The sequence below is a fragment of the Nelumbo nucifera genome, chromosome 7 (genome assembly GCF_055504915.1).
Source record: "Nelumbo nucifera cultivar China Antique chromosome 7, China Antique-T2T, whole genome shotgun sequence".
Classification (NCBI taxonomy): domain Eukaryota; kingdom Viridiplantae; phylum Streptophyta; class Magnoliopsida; order Proteales; family Nelumbonaceae; genus Nelumbo; species Nelumbo nucifera.
In genome coordinates, this window is record NC_142655.1 from 12,668,986 (window position 1) to 12,696,918 (window position 27,933).

The window sequence follows — 27,933 nt, forward strand, 5'->3', positions numbered from 1 at the left end:
CAACTTCCAACCGGCCCTAATTTGCCAAATACTTTGGAAGGCTTAGATTGATGTCCTACTGTCCTACTGCTACAGGCTTCAATTAGGCAATTAGTCCAGAACTAAGAAAAACCTTCTTGCTTTTGAAGGATTATTTTTCAGTTGTTTGATTCTCTTTCTTTTATTATACCCTGATGCCTATACTCTACCATCACCATCTGCAACAATCATACACCTTATCACAGCTCATTGATTAAAAATACTGACTCAATGTTAATCCATACCTCTTTGACGATTTTAGTTGACAGAATCAGTTATAACATTCATTCACCAGAAAAAATCTGCTATAACTTTCTGTAGTATCTTGGTCTTTTTATAGTCCACTCCCCCTCAGAATTCATTTATTAATTTCCCAAATATATTTATTCCCACCCCACCCCCCTATATGAATTCTGAGGGGTACTGAACTCAAATTACCCCTGGTATCTTTGAGCAATTGAGAGAGAGAGAGAGACCAATTCCAGCTCAAGCCAATCAAAATCGAATCTCTAATCCACCTACCGAGAGTTTATTGTCAGTGAGACCCACCTAAAACCGAGTGTGGATCAAGCTAATCAAATGGTTGAGAACCTTGACTGTTTGGACTTTGGACAGAAGGAGCAATGTTGCTCTGCTCTTGTTTTCTTTCTTTCCCCTCTGATTTAAATGGATATGAAGGCACAAGATGCCCACCTAATAATTACTAGTTAACTGAAGAACATTTTAGTCATCGAATTCAAAACTGATGGTCGCCACTGCCACGGTAGGACCCACCTACCATGCAATAGGCAGATAGCATCCATGTAGCATGCATGCCACCATGGTGATACAAATTCCAGAGGATCTGGATACCAATTCCTCCATGAAATCATGCCAACGAGATTAATATTAGGCTTGGTCCATCTGAACCAACCCCCAAGACAACAATGAAAAGTAGCCAAGGCATGTTACCTCCCCTTACCTATAAATTGGGCCTGGTATCTTCTGATTAACACAAATCATACACTGATAATGGAACCAGCTACAAGGTTCCAAATCTCAGTCTGGGTATTGACTCAGTTTGTCAAATCTGAGCAAGCCCAAAGATGAGTTGCTTCCAACTCGGGTTTATGATGTTACACCTAAAAGCCATCAGGACGCTTGACACTAAGCATTTTACATGACCAAGAACATGATTTATGCCAACTCGCTCCATACCTAAAAATCAGACTTTAGAAGCAAATATTTAACAGGTTCTCTTAGATCCAGGAGAAATGCCAAAGATACAGAAGCATATTTAAAGGCCGGTACATCTGAACTGATGAGAAAATCTCAGGGAAGGTAAACTGGAAGAAGAGAGTGTCTATGACCACCCAAGAACATAGTCAAGAACATAAACAAGCACCAGGGAGAGTGGGTAGAGCAGATATGCCACTAAACATGTCCATAAAGGGAAGGTGGTGCGGAAGCTGGCAAACAGACCCATTATTGTGCAAATGATAAAAATAATAAATACTTCAGATGAGAAGTCCCACGTTAAATTCCTTATGTAAACAACTGCTAAGAATACTGCTAGAGAAAGGATGTTGCTCATGGTCACGGACCCATAAATCTGCAACAAATAACACACATATTAGTCTCACAGTACAAGCTCTTCCAGATTTGCAGTTCCATAACTATTGTTTCATATATAGTTTGGTTTCAGTAATGCCCTTAAAAGCTTTGATATTTTGTTCCAAATAGTTCCAATTTCACATAATCCTTTAACACTTCGATATGATTTGTTGAATCATTCTCCTTCCATAACAATCATTACTTATTCAAAAACTAAATCTCAAAATATCCCAACAGGCGCACTAGCTGATACATAATACACACTTATAAAAGAAAAGAATTACATAGAACCTGCATTGAATTTCCTTCTTATGATCAGATTCTAAAATAAACACCACCAATAGCCAGTTGACTTCCCTCTAGGCTTCTTGGCATGTATATGTCTGGTATATTCCCTAGCATTTCTTAATGTACAACCTATTTTACTGTTACTAAAACGTGAGAAAGATAGAGAGTGAATATAAAAGGGGAGAGAGATAAAGAAGAGAGGGGAGAATAGAAACCAGAGGAGTTTATAAGTTTGAGAGAAAAGAAGTTGGGTCAGTCAGCCCTATTGTTCTTGTTTATACTTCATGGGTATTAGTACAAAAATAAACCCAAGATGTAATATCTCAACACCAGTGCACTATGTATAAAAAGGTACACAAGATGTACCCCTACAAACTGACAAACTCCCAATCAAAACAAAAACAAGGATAAGACAACCATCCAAAAGCAAATCTGCACGTCTGCTTTGTACTATCTTCTTTATATAATTATATCAGTATTTGCGATATACAAGAAGTTTCACTTAGATATTTAATACAAATGCGTGGTTATTGATCAAAGAAATGTTTTGCTCCCCAAGAGCATCTAATGAACAAAGGAATATCCAAAATCCAGGCAGCACAGACCACTCAAAATACCAGCTAAAGGCCTAGCACCCACAACTTTGATGAACAGCTCCAACCGCCAGTCCTAAGACACTGAACAGCATTACAGCTGCCACTTCTTCCTCTCCCTCTCCTACGTAGATAACAATTTCCCTCCAGTCCTCCTACATCTCTGTTGGAGTGTTCAAACTATACCATGCATGAGGAAAGGGGGTATATTTTTGGGTAGAAAAGGTATAATCAGAGATCTTAATCAAGGTTCTAAGTATCGATATTCTCAATACCAAATTTTAGATCTTAATCAGAAACCTTAACATCGATACTCTTTTTTACTTTTTTGGTTTCATACTTTAATAGTGCCCTATCACATCATGTTTTAACATACAAAGCAATAAAAGTAAGTAACTAACTGATGGTGGCTCAGTTGGCAAGTTCTTTGGCTAGTTGTGGTGGACACTTGCGATCAAATCCCGTTGCCAACAGGGCTGGGGGAGTTTATAGGTATGGGGATGGGCTACCCTCCATTGTGTAGCTCCATGAAGCCAAAAAAACAACAAAAATAAGTAAACTCTCTATTAGTGCATTGGTGACCCAGAAAACCGATACCGTATGTTTTTTTATCAGCAGCAAATATATTTTTATTATATTAGATTTGATCAAAGAAGTGGTTATTACAACTCGGTGGCAGGAGTGTCATCCCCAACTTTCAAACCCAAGTTACATAGAAGCCCAAAACAGTTGCTGCCTCAGAACCCCTTGTTTGGCAAGGGAATCAGCTAACCCATTTGCACTCTTAACCCACTTAAATTCAGCCTCTATGTCCTTTGCAATCTTTTCCACTTCCTTCATCACATGTTTAAGAGTCCAAGGAGTACGTATGTTGCAATTTTCCCATGAAATAACTACTTTTGAATCTCCTTCCATCTCAACTAGTCTATATCCCAGCTGCTTTGCTAACTGGAGACCTTGCAGCAGAGCCAACAGTTCAGCTTTCAAAGAGTTTCCCATACCAATTGGCCCTGAAAAAAAAAAAAATCCAATATCCTCCTCCAATCAGAATTTATGATTGCCCATCCTATTCCTTCTGTACCTGGGTTCCCAGGGGAGCTCCCATCAAACTTGGCTTTGTTGCCTTCAATCGATACCATATGTTTCAATACCTTGACCCTGATCTTAATGTAATATTGGTCTCGTTAGGGTCTATTTCTTAATTTGGATATTTATAGTGTTAATATAATGCATCTCTCTCATTTGGAAGAGATAGATTTTCTGTGGTTAGTATCCCTAATTCTTGTTTCTCTTTTCTAATGTTCTCTTTCTTTCTTCTCTTTTCTCATACCATTCAAAAGATGATATCAAGCAAGTAGACTCTATGAGGAAGATGAAGATCACAATGATGATCCCAAGTGGAGAGAATGAGTTGTTCTTTTGGTTGTTTTAAGTGGTTGTTTGAAGGAGCATGCGTTTCCTTTGGGATGCCCTTTTTTTTTTTTTTTGAGGATTTTGGCTAAACCAAGAGGATAGAATTTTAGATTTGAAGGTTAATGGACAAGAGGAGTAATTTTTTGGTCATAAACAGTAAGTGCTTGTCCAATAATTGTTGATTTGGACGTGTATATGTTAGGTGTACAATGGATGTTTGAAGAAATACATATAAAATCGTCTAACCTTTCAAATCCTGTAGAACTTCTTTGTCACTATATTTTAGCAACCTATGTTGCAATGGAGGTATTTACTGAAATTCTCAAGTGCCTTCAATAGTAAAGTCCCTTGGACCATGTACATGTTCGGTGAAATGGCTAAACGGACTACAGATTTTGGTTTTCAAGTTATCTATATGCTGTTTTGGGGGTATTTGGATGTTAAATCTCTAATTGTGTAGTGCCCTCTTCCTTTAATAGTAGTGGTTGGGGTTTGAACTCTGTTATGTTGGTAGTGTACTATTATTTCTAGGGGATATGCCAAGAGAAGTTGATGGTTGGTCATGTCTTGGGAGAGTTGTGAACCACCATGAGTAACATGTTGGTCGTGTCTTGGTATAAGAGCCATGAGCCAACATGAATACCATCTAATTAGTTGAAAACTTGCCTTTCCATGGATGAAAGTTGTGTGTGCTGCCGTGGGTGTTTTCAAGTATTGGATCCTTATTGGCATGGTGTAAGAGATGGTTGTTGCCATACTTGGAGTCTTCAAGTTGCCTTGTTCGGGAGTTCATTTAGAAGACTAATTCATGTCGCTACCAAGGTAATGTTGTTTCACTCAAGCAAGCTAACTGGTGTTAATTTGAGAGAAAGTGTTGGCGTTCAAATTGTATCATGCATGAGGAAGGGGTATTTTTGGGTAGAAAGGTTATAATCAAGGATCATAATGTAAAATATGCCCCATTAATGTTTATTTTGTAATTTGGATATTTATAATGTTAGTATAAAGCATCTCTCTCATTTGAGAGAGAGAGAGAATTTTTTGTGGCTAGTACCTCTAATTCTTCTTGCTCTATTCTATCATTTTCCTTCTTTCTTCTCTTTTCCAATATCACTCATTACAGCAAACTCCACTTTTCTTTAGATATGTCATATAATCTCCCATGCTTTTCCAGTCAATAGAATTAAGGGAAACCTTGTTAACATAATCTTCCTTGTTAGCAACTGAACTGTCTGGCCATCTTCAATCTTTGCCTTGTCCCTTGCTTCCATCATAGAAAAGTAGTCATGCCTTGTTTTTTGTTTTTGTTTTGATGAGCAAATAACATAATTTCATTTCATTAGTATAAAGAGGTATATTTATCCACCTCCCCTAAATGCAAATATTACCATTGAGCCCAAGACAATTGTCCCTATTAACTCCTTGCTTAGATAATGAATCAACCAACCCATTTGCAGACCTAGGAACCCACTGACTTGCTATTGTCATTGCCTTTGTTAACCATCTAATCTTTTTAATATCACCTCTGTAAGTCCAAGTTGTCTTCTTTTCATCCTTTAACCAGCCAACCACCACTTGAGAGTCCCCTTCATGACTACCCCCTCCAGGTTCAACTCTTTTGCTTTTTAAACTCCATAAAGTACAGCAAGCAGTTCAGCTCTTGTAGAGTCCAAGTAGTCATGCCTTGTTCATCTCCTATAAAGAGAAATCAATCTTCTTAATGATTTCAACTGACTCCTCTACATCATTAGGTTCACTGACTTCTCTATCCTCACTCTATACAATGGGGTCAATTAATAAGAGTCTATCTTGGACTTGTTGGAGTCAGGTGCCTCTCCATTCAAACTATGCTCCTGCCCACCCTTCCTCATAACAAGCTACGCCATTTTTTCACCTCAATCATCTTCTTGCTTGGAGATCTCCTCTCTTGATTTAGAGAAAGACCCTTCACCGTAATAGAACCCCTTTAGATGTAAACAAAGTGGGAAAGTCTGACTCAACAATTGAATCAAGAATCTATGCAGTAAAATGTTCAAAGCTTTCTGGAAATTCATTGGACTCCAAACTAGGTTCAAACACTACTGTAAAATGTTCAGGAACAATGACAGCATGAAAGTATCTAAAATCACAAGACAAGACATTGACAGGGCTTATAATGCAAAAGGACAGGCTTATGTAGTTTTACATCTTGTACTTGTGTGATTTAAGGGCTTTCTAATGGACAGGGCATGTGACACTAGCATCTGCCAAGTTCAATATACTGGTGATAAAGTTTTAATAGTTATCCATTACAAGGGAGAAAATTAATGTGTAGGTAGACAACTTGATGCATTGAACTTACCAGAGAAAAGGTTGTTCCTCAATATATGAACATATTAAAATCAAAAGCCTGTATAATAGCATATGCACATTAATGCCTAAGTGATCACAGAGAAAGCACAAACCATTGGAAACAATACCACAGGTACTAATCAGATACCCAATATCCACAATATTATATTTATTGAGTGCAATTAGAGTGGAAGAAACAAACCATTGAAAATGTTAAAGAAGCAGTTTTTTGTTTCTTCCGGCTGGCAAAAATAAGTGCTGACACTGCCTCACTGGAAGTGGCCAAAGGAAGTACTATAAATGAGACAAAGAAGGCAGGAATGCTTGTAGCATTGGAGAAGTTGTCAACAGCATCTACAAGGGGATCTGCAAATGCAGCTGCTATACCAGTTCCCAGCAACAACATTAAGACTGCTTTAACAGAATCCCATTTAGGATTTTTAACACCCTCTGTGGTCTCATCACTACATCCCAGAAGATATTCTTCTTTCTTGGCTTTCTGCATGCATTTTTAAAATCCATAAAACTGTAATGATAGTCATGATAAGAAAGGACTATTATACATATTTGTGTAGAGAAAAAAAAACTTACATTACGTAACTCATTTATAAATCTTACTGAATCAGAAGTTGAATTATGATGTGAAGCTACAGAATGTTTAGCTACATTAAGCCATTTTGATATTCCTTCAATAAACTCACTCTCTTCAATATATGAATCATGAGATGTATCAAAATCTTTCAACATTTCTTCAACAAAACCATCCTGGTCCAAATCTACTTCATCAAATTGGATTCCCATGATCAGTGCTTTTAACTCAGGAACCGATAGACGATTATCTAAATTCTCATCAAGTTGCCTAAATACCCTGTCATTACATTCAGATAGTAACAATAAAACAAAAGAGTAGTAAAAACAAAGGTAAAAAAATCTGCAGGATGTATAGCAGAAACTAACTTGCGTATAACATCTATATCAGGCTGACCATCATCCTTTAGGAGCCTTCCTAGTGCTCGCATTTTTAGATTTCCTAAAATTCCTGATACTACACGCTTATGCTTTGCATAAGCAAGCCTTCTTCTCTGAATCCAAGGCTGAAAGACCTGCACAAATTATATGAAAAGAAGTTTAATTATAGCACCAAAAAGAGTTGGAATAGCCCAAAATACAATTAATGAAAGGTTGGGTGCTTTATTTGATGTAGGGTCTTTCAAGATATTCCCACTTCAAATGAAGAATAAAGCTTCAGATGACAACTTAAACTCATGTTATATGGATTGTATAGATTGGCAATTCACCTATCTGGGTCAACAAGTTGATGATTTTAAAGTGTATACATTAAAGATTTTGTTACTTAAAAGAACACATCAAGTATACAAGACGATAACAGAAAAATAAAACACAAAGTTCAAGAACAAGTAGTAACAGTAATAATAGATCTAGAAAAAAGAAAGAGAAAGAAAACTAAGTAGAAGGGTGAAGAATATACCTATTAGAGTTAGCCAAAACACACAATATTAGAGATCAAAGTATCTCCAGAAGAACATAATAAATTTTATTCAGAAAACAGTATCCATGTCATTATTTGTGTGCCACATAATTATCACATCCACTAAAATCCAGTACAACTCAAAAGAACAGATCTATAACTTCTGTTGCACCATCAAACAACTAAAGACTTAGTGTGTACTCACTGTTCAAATTCCAAAAGGAACCCCAAAAATATGTATTTCATAAATTTCCTAAGTTAGCCTAACTTCAAGAGAGAAACCTTGTAGACACAAAACCTAGGTCCAAGCTCAGAATTTCTGGGCTGGGCCAGGATGAGCAATAAATGAGCACCCCTACAGGCCACTCCATGGTTGGATGATGAGATACAAGCTCCAGAATATACACCAAATATAAAACTAGTTATGACTTAGAAAACAGTTAAATTACCACATTCTTCTTTTAATCAGGCTTTGACCCCCCCCCCCCAAGAAAAAAAAAAAGAAAGAAAAAAAGAATCAAAAGCAAAATGGAAAAGAAAATGCCAGACCAACTCCATTAACAAAAGAAAGTATATCCCAACCTCCTGGTAATAAAAAATAACCCACCTAAAGAACCTTTTAGTAACAAAACAATTAAAAGAGATCAAAACTCAAGTAATGGCACTCCCTCTTCTAACCTTACCTGTATCTAGCTTTCCTACTTTACCTCTATATCCCCTCCACTTGAGGCTACACAATTGATCTTGCACAATAGTCCCACCCACCTCAACACCCCCCCCCCCCCAATTTCTTTTTCACGATGGAAGCATATCACTGTTAAGACTTCTTATGTAGTCATTTTTTAATACTATAGATAAATTTTAGGGAAATTTCCCAATTAGTACCCTGTACTTTGGGCCTAGTGCCACTTTGGTCACCGAACTTTAAAATGTGACAATTCAGTACCCAAACTTTTAAAACGTGCCAATCCAGTACCTGTTGTTAACCAACCCATTAACCAACCATTAAGTGACATTTGAAAAGACACAAATGCCCTTCGAGTGTCATCTAATTTTCTTTATCAACCATCCAAATGTTGATAAAAAATGAAGTCCCAAATCCTTGCCTCTTCTATTCAAGAAAGTTGGGGTTACATCTCAGTGGGCATTCTGGTGACCCCAACTTTCTTGAATAGAAGAGGCAAGGATTTGGGACAGCTCATTTTTTGTCAACGTTTGGATGGTTAATAAAGAGAATTAGATGACACTCGAAGGGCATTTGTGTGTCTTTTCAAATGTCACTTAATGGCTGGTTAACGGCAGTTACTGAATTGGCATAAAAGTTCGGGTACTGAATTGTCGTGTTTTAAAGTTCGAGGACCAAAATGGCATTAGGCCCAAAGTACAGGGTACTAATCGGGAATTTTCCCTAAATTTTAAAAGGTATATGAGAGGTATATGGGCTTTGTGCAAAGGAAAAAATGCTCAATAGGCAGAAAAAAAGGAGAAAAGGTATACCTTGCCACAAAGAAGCTCCCACCCATCCACAATGTTGACAGTATAATTACTGGGCCGTGAGCTTTATGGGCCTCAGTTTGTGTTCCTTTTATTAGTTGTGTTCTTTATTTCATTAGTTGTTGGGCCTTAGCCCACAGTTTATTTCCTTTAGTTGTGGCTGCCCTATTAAGGGCTTTGTAGTCCATGTACACATTATGATAAAGTATATAAATAATAAGAGAGGAGGTGGCTGGAGAACGTTTTGCCTCTCTCATTGTTTTACTTTTCTCTCTTTCTCCGTTCTTCTTCCTCTTCACAAGGACACTTTTTCTTTTTTTATCAGCAAAAGAATTTCATTAAAAATTAATTCAGAAACTTAGTACAACTATTATAGCAATCCACCCAGCCCATATTACATCATATTATAACTTTTTCCAAAAGAAAAGAGGCCTATACTCGTTGTTCTGCTAACACATCTGCTATCTCATTAGCAATCTTTATCCAGCTTAAACTAGAATTAAACCTCTTTGCTGGAAGATTAATTTCCCTCGCTTTTTCTTTTAGTTTTTCAGCAGTTTTCTTTGGATCTTGAATTTCTACTCACAAGTAGCCCAAAATAAAGAATAAAAATAAAATCAAAATAATCCAATCCTAACGACCTACTTAGGACCATACCACCAAGGAACCTGCCAAAGAACCTACTTCTTGCTCCTACTGCCTCTTCCTCTTTCTTGGAAACTATTCATCTCATCTCTCTGTAACTTTCTTTGATCCCCCACCTCTAAAGGACCCTGGCTTTGCCATGCTTGACCTTAAATGATCATAGAGACGTTGACATCCTTGGGGAAGCAAGAATACACAAATTTTCTGGAGCTGTATACAGTTCAAAATTTGATGAGGTTAAATAAGAGGATTTTTGAAGGGAAAAAGAAAAGATAACAAGATAAATTGCTGATATTGGACCTTTCATCATAGGCCGGTTGCTAGTTCACCCAAAATTTGGAGACATTTTTCATTCTTTTAGTGCAGACTTATGGTCTATGTTGGATGTAGCCATAAATCTCAATGTTTAATCTTGACTAATAGGCTATCTGGTCATGTTTTGTGACGCTGGGTTGATTGCTCAGTCAGTCCACAACTTGTGTTACTCTTCTGTCTTTTTGTTTTGACATAATTCCTTGTTTTACTATAAAAAAAACAGCCATCCATCTAGAAAAGGGCATTACCCAGTGGTGGTCTCAGCTATCTTGGAAGTGGTAGGCTGTGTACGGGCCTATGGCCCTAACCTCTTTTTCCTAGGATTTCCCAGGAAAGAAGCTCCTTATGATTTTCAATCCCCTTTGATGTTACATCTCTCTCCTAGCATCCGTTTCCTCTAGTCCTTCACAATTATTCTTTGAAATCCTAGTTCCTTTCAATCTGCTATCTGTTTTTTACATCTTCCCCTCATGTTTGAGGTGCAATTCAATATAATTAGTTTATTCATTAGTGTTACATCACACATTTTACATTACAAGTTCAACACTTGTTTAACAAACACAAAATGTAGAGAATAAAAGGATACATATTATGACTCAGTTATGGCTCTTCTTCTGATTGTTGTTAGTCATCCCCTGGAAACAACATTGTGTGCATCACCTGCCTAAGTATGACCTTGATTTGACTGGTGATATGTCTTCAATATACTTGAAAAATAAAAATAAAAATTAATTGGCCTTGATCAAACACCACATAAGGAATTAATACCTGATAAAGGCAGTAGCTGATCAGTAATGCAATGGAAGAAATGAGTGCAATCAGGATTGCCAAGTGACTTCCAGAAGATGATTGTAGAAACTGTGGTAGTTGAACAATGATAAATGGGATAACTGATACACACATGATCCTTGCAGCATAGCTGGTCCAGATATCAGTGCTAACACCAGAGCCTGCAAAGATGGAGAAATTGTAGGTTATGCTGCTTCTTTCTCAGGATAACACATTGCAAAGTTGTCCATGCCATAGTTTTCAAAGGAACGCCTAGGCAACAAGACACCAATTGAAGGTCACCTTTCTTAAGTGCCTAGCTATTTTGTACATGGCACTATGAAATAATTTTATATTCTTCATTTTTCTGATTATAATAATAAAATAGACTTTTTAAACTAAATTATTCATTTTGTGGGTTATATACTAGTTTCTTTTTATTATCTTCCTATATGTTAGGGTGTAATAAATACACATGTTGGTTTATGCTATCTTGAAACCTCAAATACTTCAAAAACTGAACCAATAAGCAAGGAAGAACTTACAATTTTGTCCAATCGACACGTTTGACCCTTTATTTTCTTCTTTTCCTAGTCCTAGAAGGCTAGGATAAAAACAGGGGCTTAGCCCCTATTTTTTCTGAATTCACTTTTCTTTCTTATTTTTCTTCTCATGAACATGTTGATTTTCTATGTTTCAATATGAAGTTTTTACTTTATTTACATTGATTGTAGATAACTACTAGTAAAAGATTATTTCTGGTTGCTATGGAACCTAGGGAATTACCCTAGGATTCATGGTTTGTATTTGAAAAATCCATTGCACATTTAAGATTCAAAAAAACATATCAAAGAACTATATAAATCAAATAAGAGAAGATTAAGAAACTTAGGTATCTTTCTCTCCATCTCCCTTTAGTATTTTAGTCATCTTTCTTCATTACATATGTCATTTACTTGCCATTTTGACATTTAAATTAATTCTTACTATACATTTTGATTAGATCACACCTTGTTACTTAAAGGATTCTCAATCCACCAGTGTAGCTTGTCTTACACTATCAGGCCCAAGTGTCTGAGATAAAGGACAGTTGTGTAAAGTTGGTAGTTGACATTAAGACTTTTGCCAAACTCTTATGGTCATGGATCCTAAATTGTCTTTTCTTGCTTATGCTAGGGCGTTCTCCGGAAGTGACATGCTACACCTTAACCTGAGTATGCTGACAAATGGGCATGGCCACAAGGGTATGTTAGGGTGTTCTGGATATAGCACTAAACAAACAGAATAGTGAAATAGGATTCATGATGATGATGACATTTTGATTGGATTGAGAATCCTCTTGTATAGTTGTTTGCCTTTTCTTATTTTTCTTTTGAATTTTAAGGAAAAAGATTTTAAAAAAATGATGATTTAATGAAGTATCAGAAATATTTAATAATATTCTAAGATTTTAAACATTAATTTTATAGTCAAACAATAAAATCTGAAATGTTGCTAACAAATCAGAAAAATATTGGAGATATTAGGAAAAAGAGATTCTTGGAGCCACCTAGAAAAATGGGGAGATTTCAGGGAAATTTCACCAAATCTCAGTAATACTGTGAACCATGCTTAAGATAAATACCAAGTAATATAACATTAAGAACACTCTATGTAGAGGCAATAATTAATTCAAAACCATTCTCAAAACATAGAACTTCCTCAAAAATGGATAGTTTTGTGGGTAATGAGTGTCAAGGAAAAATATACGAAAAGGTACATGAAACCACAAAAATGGGGAAAGACCCAAAAATAAAGCATCCAGATAGAAAATAAAAAGATATCAAAACCTGAAACCCCAACACAAACCACTGTCAGATACAATCCACTAAATGAAGCAGAAGAATATACCAGTTAAGGCAGCTATGGTTAATCCTTCTGTATCTTGTAAATCTACTGCAGTTGAACCATCAAGGTCACATTTTCCAACAACAACACAAGATCCCCATAGTAATGTTAGAAGCAAGACCGTTGACCCAGAGAGTAATCCCATTCCCACCAGAATCTGACTTTGAGCAGTTTGGCTACTTCCTGAGAGTCCAGAAACTGTGGAAACAGAACAAAAAATTATGGAAATTATAAATAAAGATAAGGTACATGATTAAGAATTAAATGTACAACAACCCTACTACATTTACTTAAATAGAACAGAAGACAGGAGAAACAAGAATCAGTTCCTACAAATATTAGTCTCTTCAATGACTTTTGAGAACATAATCAAACATTCAGAGTTGTCAGAAGATTCTTTAATGTTCAAATGCATCCAAGGGTACAAGCTGGCCAAAAGGAACATGGATTATTGAAAATTTTGAGTAAAAGATGATAATCTGAAATTTAAATGAACAGTGAAAAGAAGAGGAAAAGTAAGAGAAGAAAGAGAGGAAGGATAAGACAAATGGAAAGAATGAATAGAGAAATGAACTCAACAGAGCAGTTCCCATGTTCTATGAGGACAGAAAAATGAAAATATCAGCTATTTATCCTTCTAAATTAAGGAAACAAAATTCTCTAGCAGTAACTTTTTGCCTAACAAGTTATCCACCATTTTTTTATTGGTATCAGTTAACTTTATTAGTTTTGAATAAAATAATTCTGTATATGCATCAAATAATTTAGCAACCTTTAGCTTGGCCAAACACTGCCACCCAATACCTTCATTCACGATTATTTCTTCACTTTGATCTTATAAGTCTCCCCATTGGTAGGTTACTCCAATACAATCGGTTCCTTGCTACACCTTGGATTACTAGTGAATCAACAAAGCTGTTGGCTGAACATGGGGTCCATCTATATGTCACTCCCAATACTCTTGTAATTCTTTAACGTCCCTTAAGTCATGCTTGTAGTGCCAAGACCCCGCCTCATCATTTAGCAGCCACATCACCACCACATGTGAGTCACCTTCCACCATTAGGTTCCTATAATTCAGTCTTTCTTCCAACCTTAAACCTTGTTAATAGACTTCAGCTCTGCCCCAATAGAATCTCCATACCCCGTAGGGCCAGAAAAGAGAGCCAAAAAGTGACCCTCATTATCTCTGAAAACACCCGAACTCCAAAGTCACCTGGATTACTTAGGTTTTATTGGTACCTTTGCTGCTTCTACCTGAAACATTTTGGGTTGATCAATACAAATTTGCATACAACTATTATTTGAGGTTCTTATAGTTAAAACAGGCATACCTTAAAAATGCATGTGCGAGAGGCTGTTTGTAGAAATGTCAAATTGATGTTTCATAAATCTTATGATTTATGAAAATCTTACCCTTTAAATATTATATCTGAATCCTTTTCTACAAAAATCTAATGATTTTTTGTTTGAATCCTATGATTCGATTCATAAATCTTATGATTTATACGATTCCTGCGATTCAAATCAATTGAATTAAGAATTTTTGTTTTATTTATATTTAGTTTTGTCAAGGGAAACTTTTTTAAAGATATAATTAGAAATTAATTTATTATGTTAGTTAAGATCATATATTGAGATTATTTTCCATCATATATAGCCATTGTAGGTGGATTGTTTCACTTTCAAGTCAAACTTGATTATACCATCTTAGACATATTGTAAAAGTGGTAAGTTCTATTACTTTAGGTACATATATGGTAGATATGGATTAAAAATAAGGTAGAATTAATTTTCCATATATTTAACCTCTTAGCATATCTATATTTAATTTTTTGACAAGTTTGAAAAAAAATAGAAATAATCTTACGATTTACAATATGATTCATAATTTGATTCGATTCAACTTTCTCTATGATTTACGATACGAATACGATTTTCAGAACATTGGCAATGGTACTAATCGTTCTAATTGAATTGACTCTGATATGTGATGTGACAACACAAATCTCTCGCCAATTTGTATTGATCAACCCAAAACTTTTCAGGTAGAAACAGCAATAGTACCAAATGCAGCCTAAGACTGCAACCACCAAAGTTTAGTTTAATCCTACCCTGATCAGGTGGCACCCATTTAGCAATCAAGGTCCTTCTAGTTAATGAGGATTTGGCAATGGCTTTCCAATTCCTGACAATAGAGTCATGTAATCAGCAAAAGCATCGAATGTCTTCATCCAGTGAACCACCTTGTTAAAGCTTTCATAGCTAGCTTCTTCTCTTTAAAAGTCTAGTACTTCATTCCTCCCAAATGCTCCATAGCATGGCTGCTCTCACACATCTCCACAATACCTTAGCTCCCCTTGGTGGTGAGAAGAGCTGCTGAACAGACTTAGAATGTCAATAGGAGCTTCACATCTGCAACCAAAAGTGGAAAAGAAATACTCTTATATGCCAGATGCATAAGGAAAGAAGATTAGTAGGTGATGTGTAGTTTCATAACTTGCCCAACAAAGAAAGCATATACTAAGTGAAGCACAAGAAAATGCCTTTCTTTTGAAGAGTCTCACAAGTATTAATCTTCACAAGGCTAGCTTCCCAACAAAAGGCCCTTATTTTAGGTGGCACCAGTCCGCTGCAAACTAATGACTTGGAAAAGGACGCCTAAATAAAAACTCCAGACGAAGTGGTGGTCCAAGTTCTACTGTCCAAAAGTGAACTATCATAACAAACTCCAATGGCATCCTTGAAAACCATCACTAGCTCCTTTCACCATCAGAAAAACCTGTCTCTTGTTTTCAGATATTTAAACATAAAAATGCAAACTTGTTCCCCCAATCACCAGAAGAAGAAAGAAGATCTTAAGCCACTTTGTGCATTAACTGAAACTTCAAAGTGAGGATAGTTTTGACACCTAAGGCATGAACCATTCAAGAAGTAACGTCTTGGTTACAGCGTACATTGCAGTAGCTATTGCACCAACTGTTGTAAGTAAATGGTTTGTAACTGTTTTTAAATTATTGTTTTGTAAAAGTTTTAAGATCTTTTCCATTGGTTATAACTGTGAAGTTTTATTTTTATTCAATTACAAGGATAAATTGGCATTGTCCACCTTATGCTCTGGAGTCAAACATTTAAAAGAGATAAATCTCTTAGACATATAATATACAAGTAAGTCTTGAAATATGGATTTGAGAGTCCCATATGTATAGAATGATTCAACATCAGTTTAAGCTATTATGTCAGTGAGATTAACTCATAGTATGGACGACATTGTGCATACCTCTGAATTTAGAGAAGTCTAATTAATAATTGTAGTCTAATACATTTTCCAAACACTAAAATCCCTATATGTCTCCCTACTGCCCAGAAAGATCTCTCTGCCCCAACTATCATGTGTGTTGAACTTCATGTGCCCCACACTACAAAAAGAAGTAAAATAAACAACTAATATCAGGTCCTACTTACTCAATAGAAACCTGAACTTGCTCATGGACAAGAAGAAAAATCAAAAGTTTTAAGTTCTGAAAACTGATGAAAAAGCTAATCCTCTTCTGGGAAAAATAATTCATTTAGGGGGTGTTCTTTTTTTGGATTTTGAGAGGGGTGAAAGTTGGTCAATGGGATTTTGATTCCCATTGACTAAGAAACCCATGTTCTTTTTTCAGATTTATGTGGGAACTCGGGAAAGTTTATTTTCCTGGGTATCACTTACCTGGGTATGTGATACCCATCTCCTAGGTGGATAAATAACTTTCCCACTTGTGGGGAAAGTTACCAACACTTGAGTGGGACAAAAATGCCCCTTTTAATAACGGATTTTTATGGCTAAAATGGTCATTTCCTTATTTACATGGGAAATAAAAGAACATGGGTAAATGCACTTACCCAGATAAGTCTTTCCTGGGAAACACTTAACCAGGTAAGTGCATTTACCTGGGTAAATAACTTACCGAAAAGCGAAAGGGGCCTTAAAAAGGAAAGACGAAAGGAAAATATATCAAAACAGTTAGATTGAAATCAAGATACTTACCAAGGATGAGCATTGCATCTGGAAAAGAGCCAAGGATAGGAAGGAAAAGGCCCCCAATGATACCGGGGCCAAGGATCTCAAGCAGAAGTTCACTTCCGTTGGAAAGGTTCGTCGCGGCTAGGAACATCAAGTACCCATATGCAATGATGAGGAAGATGTTTCCAACAACAGTAGTGGTGCATGGCAAGAATCCATATGTCTGTTCACATGTTCCAGATGCAACTTGTCTCTTAAGAAGGATGAGTGGAGACTCTGTTTGCACATTGTGGATCCCATCAGAAACTGTATTAGACGTCAATTTCTCTGTAATGAATGGATTTCGGCCACCATTGGCGATTGCAAGAATGGCAAAGAGGATTAATAAAATGCACATAAAACTTCTCTCCATGATAGAATTTCTGTTCTCCTTGTTGTCTGCTCACCCTTTACCTATGTATTAATTGACCTCCACTCTTAACAGTTGATAATCTGATTAATGGCTTGGATGCAGCCTTGAAGAGACTGAAAAAGATAAATGTAGGTTAAATCCCTGGCAGTACCCCGGTATTTTGAAAAGCTCAAAAAACACCCATGCAACAAAGAGGAGCTAAGAGAAAAAGTGGCTTAAATTGATAAATAAGATGAATAAGATATGTAGAAAAGATCTGAAAATGAAAAAATAGGAACAACTAGAAAGTCCATTGGTTCAACTTAATAACCTGCATTTTTCCCTAGATGAGTAACAAAAGATTTCAATATGAAAGTAGTTCCACAAAAAAAAAGAAATAAAGATATACAAGGATTTATACCACCAGTGTATAACAGTGCAGTTTGTCTAATTCAGTTATTAATCCGCATTCCTCCTATGCATGCCCAGAGTAGTTGCAAAAAGCATGACTAAATTTCTTCTTCGAACTAGAGATTTTAATTTTGACTAGATGCACACTGAACCCAAAAAAAGCTAATCCCAATGAAGAAATGCATAAGTACCAAAAAGAAAAGTGGAGAAAACTAAAACATGTATATCTATACTATATATAAAAGTGTGAATGCAACATGAGACTTTTTTTGGACTAAAATTACCCTCTACTTCTTTGTTTGAGAAAGGGTATAAAAGGCATTTTATTACAGCTTTAATGTCAGCTTTAATGGCTACTAAAATGCTCATAATTGTGTATTTAGTCCATCTCTAATAGTAAGGTTGAAAATGTAACTTCAATTATTACTTCCCACCTCATTTAATCCCCTCTCATTAAGTCTTATATTTAAATTATTAACTTCCATTTTCTCTTGTTAAATTAGATTGGTATCAATATTTTTAACAATATAAACCCATAAATTTTAAAACTGACTCAAAAACAAAACCATTTTTAATCCAAGTGGTCGCTAAGCAATTCAACCATCCAAATCAAATTGCTCAACCTATGAAGCCATAGTTAGGCAATAAAATTTTTAAAATAGAAAGAAATATAGAAACTTACAAAAAATGTATAAAAAATTAGACAAATTTATGATATTTTTATTAATCAAATTAAAAAAAAAAATAAGTCTAATAAACAAGAATTGTTTTTATTGGTAATGAAAATGAAATACATAATTTAGAACTCACCAAAAATGAAATTATTTTATTGTTTGGCAAAGATCAATAGTTCAAATTTTGGGTCAAACATGTTAATCTTTAATGCCATAAATAAATAATGAAAGTTAATAAAATATAAAATACAAAAAAAGAAAAAAAATACATAAGTTTTGCAAAAAAAACATTTAGGTACATGTATAATATCATATATTTATCATATTAAACAAAAAGTAAGTGTGACATATTAGAATTATTTTTACACACAAAAATACAAAAAAACTATAGAAAAATTGAACATATCTATAATTCTATATTTACACTACTATTCAAAATATGAATAAGATTGTGGAACTTACTTTTTGACTAAAATACTCATTTTTGAATTTAGTCCCTAATTAATTATGAGGTTTAAATTGTAAGTTGAAAAACTACTTTTCACCTCATTCAATTCCCTCTATTTAAATCATATATTTTTTTAATAAATGAACAAAAAAGATACACCAAAAAGATTAAATATTACAAAAAAGAAGAATCTAACCAAGCAAGTAGGCCTATCAATGATACTTGAAACTTCACAACTCGATCCAATTATCACATATTTGGATGAGGTGTTTATGTAATCGGATTTGGATTTGCAATCCACATCCGATTAATAATAAAGACAAAAAATAAAAAAAAAAATCATAAAATTTATAGAAAAATTTAGATACATTATTACTATCATTATCATCATCTAGAATTACCACGTGAAGATTGATACTTGAAACTATATATAGCTATATTGAGAAAAAATATGATATCAAACTATTCCAATAACAGACACTTCTAAATAAAAAAAAAAACAATCATAAACCCAAACCTGGACAAACCTAGAAGCAAAGATGAATAACAGCAAGTACATATGATATCAAACAAGTAAAAAAATTCAATAAAAGAAACTGAATCCTAGACTTACCCAGAAAAATAAATAAATAAATAATACCCATATGGGCAATATATCATGAACAATACTGCACAAAAAGAGAAGAATGAGGAGAGAAATACATGATTGCAAACTAAATTCATAAATTTTAGAAATGAAGATCACCAACCTCAGTCCGGAAAAGGGATGCTGAAGGATCATCAGAACCTCAGTGACACCATTTCCGGAGTAAGCAAATCTCGACTGGAAATGAAGAAGAGCAACTTCCTGGAAGAAACCTCTTCTCAATGGAAGAGGAATGCCCACGATATAGGAAGCAATTGACCATTTGGGTTGACGGAGACCTCTTCTTTGCTTATCTGGCCTTGGGTTGACGGGGAAATGAAGAAATTTTCCCTAAAAAATTAATAAAAGAACATAGAGTGTAATGAGATTCTTTCTTAGTTTCTTTTGAAGCAAGCAAAACAAAGCACTGTAATAAAACGATGAAAAACAGAGTTACGAAGATAACACAGGTGTTTAGCCAATCCTGCATCTACCCATGAAGGAGGTCAACGAGAGTAAAACTCCAAACTACAACTCAATACCTGAAAATCGCAGTCCAAGAACTTGAATTTTGACTCCAAAGCATCATAAAACAGAGGGAATAGTTTCCAATCAGCAATGGACTCCATTCCGTCCAGCGCTTCTAGTGCAACCTGAAATTCAGATTCTACTTCAGCAGATTGCAGAAGAAGCCACGAAGGCCTCTCTATCCACCATTAACGTTGGAATTGCTTCTCCCTCCATTGTTACAGTAATTTGATTTGTGAACCGCCACCCAACCAACGGTTTTTTATGCGACAGGTTCAGTAATAATCCCCTACGGTTATACTGGTAATAATTAGTTAGAGGCTACCCACAGTCTAGCTGCGCAGGTAGGTTGACGTGGCATATCATGATTGGCCCAGTATCGTCCTGTTACTGTAGAGGATAGGAACGTTAATAGAAAAGGAACTTTTGACAAAAAAAAAACGCTATTTTGTTGCTGATTGTTCTCGTATTTTGTTTGGCCAAGAAGAAAATAAATAATTATGTTGAAGACGACTTCTCTAAAGACCAAACTACCAGGGATGGGCTACCCCTGTTGTGTAACCCCATGAAGCGAAAAAAATAACTACCAGTCAAATTGAAAGATTTATTGGTTAACAGGCAGATAATAATGCTAGTAATAAACAATGATAGGCACATCACAATTTTGTGCCACATTTTCTCAAACACATGGAGTGTAATTAAACAAATGCAACTTGCCGTTTGTTGAATACCTAACCCTTTGTTGAACCCCGAAAACACTCCTCATTTAATGACTAAGGATTAGTTTAGTGTTTAGTGTGGTATATTTAAATGGAGTTGTTGCCGCGAAATCTAAGGGTGAGGGCAACAACGTAATTTTATGTGTCTGAGGCCTACGGGTTCAACCTATTGAGAGAAAGAAGGCGTTAGAGGCCCCGGGAGTAATCATAGGGGCAAAGGCTCCAATGGTTAGGTTAGCCGAGTGGTGTAAGGGGTCGGACCAAGCAAGAGAGGAAAGCTAGAGCTTAAGCCTTGTCTGTATGGATGCCCTTACCTCAATGTGGAATCCCCTTTTTATAGCCAAAGTTGTCTTAAGAGAGAAGCAGTTAGGAGCAATTGGAGGCAAATGATGATGGATGGCCTTGATGCATCTGATCGATGCCACATGTCAACATCTACAGGTCGGCTAGATGTCCCTACATCACTTTCCCCCCATTCTCGAGGTCGTAGAGGCCGAGGTTGGTTGGTGAGTTGTGTGGAGGCATCGGCTTCAATCGAAGAGAGTATGATGGAGTCACGAGGAGGTGCCAACCACAGCAAGAGAAGGTTCTTCTCAATAGTTGTGCACCGGCTGCTCCTCTATTTGCCCTTCGTGTCAATAATAAATCACCCCAGGCCGAGGGCGGGTGGCTGTGGCCCACACGGGTGTAGGCAGTCCGCACCCTTTGGTCGTGCCCTGCACGGGTGTTGGCGTCATCTAGTGCAGTTCTATATGTAAGACGGGTGTTGGGGTCAACTAGTTGAGGCCGTACACGAAACGGTAGGGGAGGGGATTCAGTTCCACATACCTTTGAGTCATCCCCTACTCTTGGCGTCATTTCATCTCCCCAAGGTCAGTGCCATGTGGATCCCATCAGTTCAAGCCATCAAAACAGCGAGTCTATGGCCGCTAGATTAATTAAATCTGGGTCGTACATTTTCCTTTAAATAGACGGGTTGGTTGAGTGAGACTTCACCATTTGCTCGGAATATTGAGTCTTGGAGCTACTACAGAGACCTCGGCTCTTGACAATCCGATTCCCCAACCTTCTTTTTCAAACAATCCCTAGGTAAAGATATCCTGTCTTCGACATGTCAGCCTCAGATTCTGGACATGAAGCCTACGACCTTCTTGACTGGAATGAACCCAGTAGTTCTACTTCCACCTCAGATAGTAGTGGAAGTGACAGTAGTAACTCCAAGAGCTCCTCTCATACGTCTAGCATCTAGGTGTTGAGGGAGAGGATTGCCCCTTGGGGGGCCGAGTGCAACCAACAAGGCACTGCTTTTGCTAATGAGAGCACCAGTTCCACGCGGCAAAGGGCCAATGCCACAGGAAATGCTCTTGCGCTTCCTAAAGTGGTGGATGTGGAGGAAGCCACCAAAACCAAGGCCGAGGCCAAGAGCCAAGGTGTGATGTTGGGCTGTTATCCCCGCTTTGACTTAGATAGTATTCTTGGCAAGGAGCAAATTAGGACTCTGGCCGAGAAGTATCACATCTTCGGAGACTATAGGGTTAGAGTCCCATGCATCGGTGACTGGCCATGGCTCGCTCCTAAAGGGGAAGTGTGTATTCGCGAGCATTATCTCCACTTCAACCTACGCTTTCCCATGCACCCTTTCATCCTTGAGATTCTGAACCACTACAAGCTCACCCTTAGCCAACTTGCTCTCAATGTCGTCAGGACGATAGTGGTAGTGTTGGTGATGGCCCACCTCTGAGATGTGTTTGTGACTCTAAACATATTTTGAAGTTTGTTCACACTAAGGAAACATCCCAATGGGGAAGGCTTGTGGTATTTCCAAGGCCAACGGGGAAATGTTGTGGACAACCCATTGTCCAATCATAGCTAGAAGAAGAAATTCTTCTTCGTTAGTTGTCCCAAAAGTTGGTCCTTTTGGTCCGGTTGGGGGGACACAAATACACTGGTCGAGAGGATCGCGTCACGTAACAGCGACAAGGAGAAGGCCGTGATGAATTGGCTTCATTTGAGCGGGACAATTCATGTCAGACCCTTAGTGAAGGAGGAGGTCTTGGTGATGGCCGGCCTTAATCCTGCCCCCCTTGGTATGGACACTCTTTCTGTCAGCTAGTTGTGACGGTATTTGATTTTTGTTGTCGTTTTTTAACTTGTTTATTTTTCTTGTTGGCAGAAATGGACGGTGACATGAAGGCTAGCCTATTAAAGGTAGCTACAAAGAACTGGAAGGGCCTGGCTGAGGGGATGCCATGAAGATTGAATGAGGTGAACCCACCTGGCCAAGGGGAGACATCGAGGCTAGGAGGAGGAAAGTGGTCATGCAGAAGTGGCCAGCTAAAGGTGTTCACAACCAGCGGGCGAAGAAGGTCTTAGTGAGGGACCGTAGGGCTGAGGACATCTCTGGGGGGTCTCGGCCTTCGACCACTCGTTATTCGGACCCCTTGACAATGAACCGCTAGTGCAACGCAAGATGTTCTATCCAATTTGGTACGTCCATGAGGGGAACAGCTTGAGCAATGCGGGTGTCGGCCATCAATTGGTGGTCGGCATAATTCCCTCAGAGGATCACCAATCCTAGACTCAACTCTCCGCCCAGGTCATTCGTAACATGTTGCTGGACAAGATAGCCGAGGTAGGACGAGGTCTTGTCTCTTTGGTTACGTATTCTGCCTTGGTTAGACATTTCCATTTGACACAAAGTTGTTCTTCTTTTGTAGGTGGCTTCTTGTGGAGTGGACCTCTACGATAAGATGGAGGTCATGGTTCAACAATTGTGCCAGATGCAAGAAGAAAATGAGCATCTGAAGCACAAGCTGGCCAAGGTGCAGGCCGGTTGAGAAGCAACCGATGGGAGGGCTCGCGAGGAGAACGAGTGCCAAATGAAGCTCGAGGTAGACGTGGCTGCAAAGAGAGAGCAACTCAGTCTATAAGGTCCACGCTGGAGTCCATGGATCAAACGCTCCAGGAGGTGTTGTCCTAGGCCGTGGAGGACAACAAGGCTTCGATCGAGCACAAGAAGGACTTGGCCTAGTTCGGCTCCATGGCCTACTTAGAGGGGTATCAAGACTTTTGATTCCATGTGTCGAAGTTTATCCTAGACTTCGACGTTAACCAGCTAGACCCCTTTGGCGAGAACCGGTAGGAGGTCGATGTCATGGGTGTGATTGAGGTTCAAGGTAGCGCTCACCAAACCATCGGGCAAGAAGCGGCGGCTGGGGATAATGCTGAGATCGATGTTCAGACTAGGGATGCCCAGTGAAGATTTTTGTACAAGGCCAAGGTGCCCTTGTTTTTATGTTCATTCTATGAACTTCTTTCTTTCTTCTCTTCTTTTTTTTTTTTGTTAGGAGCCAACGCCTCCCCCATAAGAGGTATCTCTTTTTTTTTTGTGAAGGCACTGGAGTTAATGGAACTTACGTTTCTTGTCAAAAGATGTTTTAAGGCATTTTTGTAAAGAAACTTGCAATTCTTAACTTAGTCATTCGTGGAGACTTTTCGCCCTAGAGACCTTTAGGCCAAGGCCAATATCAGTTACCAAGGTCTCAGAACATCTTGCCTTAGTGAAAAAAGGAGGGAGGTGACTACCTTAGCCAAGCACATGCCCACTCGCTCAATGTGTTCTTTCTAATAATCACATTTACATTTCTATTGATAATATATCTGGAGGTTTTTAGAGTTCCAAGTACGAGGCACCAGTCTTCCACTCATATATTCCAGTTGAAAGGTGTCGGGTCCTACTATTTGCTTGACTCTATAGGGCCCTTCTCAGTTTGGGATGAGCTTCCCAACACCGGGCTCATGAACCATGGCCTTTCTAAGGACAAGGTCATCTTCCTTGAAGTGATGCTCTTTAACTCGGCAGTTGTAGTATCTTGCAACTCTTTGCTAGTAAGCCATGACCCTGATCTGGGCTTGCTCTCGAATGCCTTCCAATAGATCAAGGTTATTCCTTAACTCTTCATTGTTCTCAACTTCTTGGTATGCTTTGGTTCGAAGCGTCGGTTGGACAATTTTTGTTGGGATGGCAACCTTTGTCTCATATGTCAAGTTAAAGGAGTTTCACCCATAGTAGTCCGAGGTGTTGTTCGGTACACCCATAATACACTAAGCAGTTCATCTGTCTAAAGTTCCTTGGCTCTATTTAACCTCGCTTTCAATCTATCTAGAATCATCCTATTGGTGACCTCGGATAACCCGTTAGTTTGAGGGTATCCGACCAAGGTGTACTACTACCTTATTCCCATACTTTCACACCATTCTCTGAACTTGAAATTGTCGAACTGATGGCCATTGTGGGTGACGAGTAGGTATGGGATGCCAAATCAACAAATTATGTTATTCTAGAAGAAGCTTTGAATCATCTTAGCCATAATGGTTTCCAAGGCCTTGGCTTTGACCCATTTAGTGAAGTAGTCTATTGCAACAACGAGGTATCTTCTGTTTCCCATGGCCAGGGGAAAGGTCCAAGGAGGTCCATTCCCCATTTTGCAAAGGGCCAAGGGTTGTTGAGGGCCGATAGGGTCGTCATAGGCCGATGGAGGATGTTGGAGTGCCTTTGGCATTGGTTGCACTTTTGTACCAACTTAATAGTGTCCTTTTGGATGGTCGACCAAAAATATCCTTGTCTAAGCGCTTTCTGTGCTAGGGCCTTCCCCCCCAGATGATTACCATAGATGCCTTTGTGAAATTCTCTTAGCACATACTCGCCCTCCTCTTGGCAAAGACATCTGAGGTATGGCAGGGTGAAGGATCTTTTGTATAGCATGCCCTCAAGTATGGCGTAACATGCTGACTATTGTCGGACATTCCTTGCCATATTCCTATCGTGTGGCAACTGCTCATGTTACAAATAGGTGAGAATATGATCCATCCAACAAGGTTCAGCTTGGATGGGATACACTTGCCTCTCTTCGATTCTGGGTCGTGCTAGGTTCTCAACGTGCACAGTTCAGCTGAGGGCCAATCCCAAGTAGCCCACAAGTTTTGAAAAGGCCTAGGCTTGTGCATTCTCAACCCGAGGGACCTGGTACAGGGCGAAGTTCTAGAAGTGACCGGTTAACTCTCAAACTTTAGCTAAGTACCCGGTCATATTCGGCTCCCTGGCCTCACATTCTCCATTCACTTGGTTCACTACCAACTACAAGTCACTAAAGACCTCAATGTGCTCAGCTCCAAGGTCCTTTGTAAGCTGAAGGCCGGCGAGCAAGGACTCGTACTCAGCTTCGTTGTTGGAAGTAGGGAAACTTAATCGTAGTGCATACTCTATCTCATTGTCTCCCAGGGTGAGAAGTATGAGGCCAGCTCCGCTTCCTTTGGTGTTGGAGGATCCATCTACGAACAAGGTCCAGGTTGGCCGAGGCTTCTCCTCATTTTTAGGGGCTTGACTTAGTTCGTGGCTAAAGGAGCACTCAACTAGGAAGTCTGCCAATGCTTGTGCCTTTATTGCAAGCCTCAACTGACAATGTAGGTCAAACTCTAACAGCTCGATAGCCCACCTGGTTAGCCGACCCGAGGTCTCAGGCTTCGAGAGTACTGACTTGAGGGGTTGGTTGGCTAGCATCAAGATACTGTGGGCTTGAAAGTAAGGCCTCAACTTCTTGGTCGAGATCACCAGTGCAAAGGCTATTTTCTCTACTTCATAATATCTAGTATCGGCCACATGGAGAACCTTGTTAATGTAATATACCGGCCTCTGAACTCCATCGTCTTCCCCAACCAAGAGGTACAAGAATAAAGTTTCTCCCAAGATGGGTCAAGTGAGCAATGGTGGCAACACAAGGTAGGTCATCAACTCTTCGAAGGCCTTTTAGCAATCTCTCATCCATTGGAAGTCCTTCAACTTCTTAATGACCCAAAAGAAAGGTATGCACCGGTTAGCCGAATTGTACATGAAACGGCTGCAAGGTTCAAAATTTCGTAACGTATCAGACCGTATTGGTCGATGTATCGTTCTGGTACAAGTCCGATATAGGAAAGCATAGAAATTATCTGTAGCATTCATTTTCGTATGTATCGGATTGTGTTGGGTCTGTTTCGGCTGATACGGTTTCGAAACAGTTCGATACATACAAGTCTCCTTCTCTCTCATTAATTTCATTAAATTATATTTAAGGCCGAATTACCTCTCATTAATTTTATATTTACTCCTATATTTAAGTGCAATTTCTCTCTCATTAATTAGCTAATTACTCCTATAACTAATGCATAATTTTAAATTTGAATTTCAATTTTAGTGCCTAATTAGAATTCTCTTCTCATTAATTTCGTTAATTAATAACCCTCTTTCTCATTAAATTCGTTTTGTTAGTATAAAACTACAAACTTAGCAATAGCAAGATTTGAACCCTAGCCATTATGCTTTAACAACTAGAGGTTCACCACTAAACCACGCCCATTTGCTTGCTATAGGTTTATGAATTTTTATTTTTAAGTAAATTTTCTCTTTTTCTTAGTGTATGCTTATCAATAAATGTTAGAATTAATTATTAAAATTTATGTATTAATAAATATTAAGATAAATATATTAATTATTATAAAACTAATGCATATCAATATACATTTTAGTTTTTTTTTGTTTTTTTTTATGTTTTAGTTATTCCATCATTTGTCAATAATTACTAAGTGTGACCCGATGTCTCGAATTTTATATAGACCATTAAATTACAGTTTTTTTAATTTTAAATAACTTATTTATAATCATATTAAACTTGTAACTATCGTTATTAATATATATTTTTAGGATTTATTTGAGTTTTTTAGCATATTTATGTGTATCTTGATTTTTTGTCCGTATCTAAAGCGTATCCCGATACGTCTCTTAAAATTATCTTTCCGATACTTTAAACCTTGATCAGCTGAGGGTTGTAACTCGGCCGATGAGCCTCTGGGTTTCTTTGATTGACCGAGGGGGCTCCATGTCTAGCATGGCTTGTATCTTCTTAGGGTTGGCTTCTATGCCTCGCTGGGTGACTACAAAGCCCTAGAACTTACTCGAAGGCGCACTTATTAGGGTTCAACTTCATGTTATACTTCCTTAGTACCCCAAATGTCTCGTCAAGATTTGAGGTGTGTTGGCTAGTCTTAAGACTCTTCACAACCATGTCGTCAACGCAGGCCTTGACGTTCCTACCAACCTGCTCTTTGAAGATCTTATTCACCAGCCTTTGGTAAGTGGCCTCGACGTTCTTCAGTCCGAAAGGCATCACATTGTAGCAGTAAGTGTCGTGCTCGGTGATGAATGAAGTCTTCTCTTCGCCGCCAGGGTGCATTTTTATCTAGTTGTAGCTAGAGAAGGCAT

The 27,933-nt window shown here is 37.9% G+C and overlaps 1 protein-coding gene across 1 annotated transcript; it reads right to left on the reverse strand.

Moving 5' to 3' along the window:
- Positions 1-1,204: 1,204 nt before the first annotated feature.
- Positions 1,205-20,158, reverse strand: LOC104611295 (sodium/calcium exchanger NCL1-like). The gene is made up of 9 exons (XM_010278278.3): positions 19,932-20,158; positions 19,514-19,740; positions 16,865-17,365; positions 12,838-13,032; positions 10,948-11,129; positions 7,194-7,339; positions 6,828-7,104; positions 6,439-6,735; positions 1,205-1,609 (listed from the first exon to the last, which is right to left on the reverse strand). Exons 3-9 carry the CDS (start codon positions 17,250-17,252, stop codon positions 1,361-1,363), a joined length of 1,734 nt encoding a protein of 577 aa, XP_010276580.1. The 5' UTR covers positions 17,253-17,365; positions 19,514-19,740; positions 19,932-20,158; the 3' UTR covers positions 1,205-1,360.
- Between the last annotated feature and the right edge of the window lie 7,775 nt (positions 20,159-27,933).

Excerpts from the sequence above, each read along its gene's own strand:
- LOC104611295 (XM_010278278.3), bottom strand. The coding sequence starts at position 17,252 with ATGGAGAGAAGTTTTATGTGCATTTTATTAATCCTCTTTGCCATTCTT. Across the intron at positions 7,340-10,947 it reads TCAGCTACTGCCTTTATCAG|GTCTTTCAGCCTTGGATTCA; the intron begins GTATTAATTCCT and ends TAATTTGTGCAG. Across the intron at positions 7,105-7,193 it reads GATATAGATGTTATACGCAA|GGTATTTAGGCAACTTGATG; the intron begins GTTAGTTTCTGC and ends ATGTAATGACAG.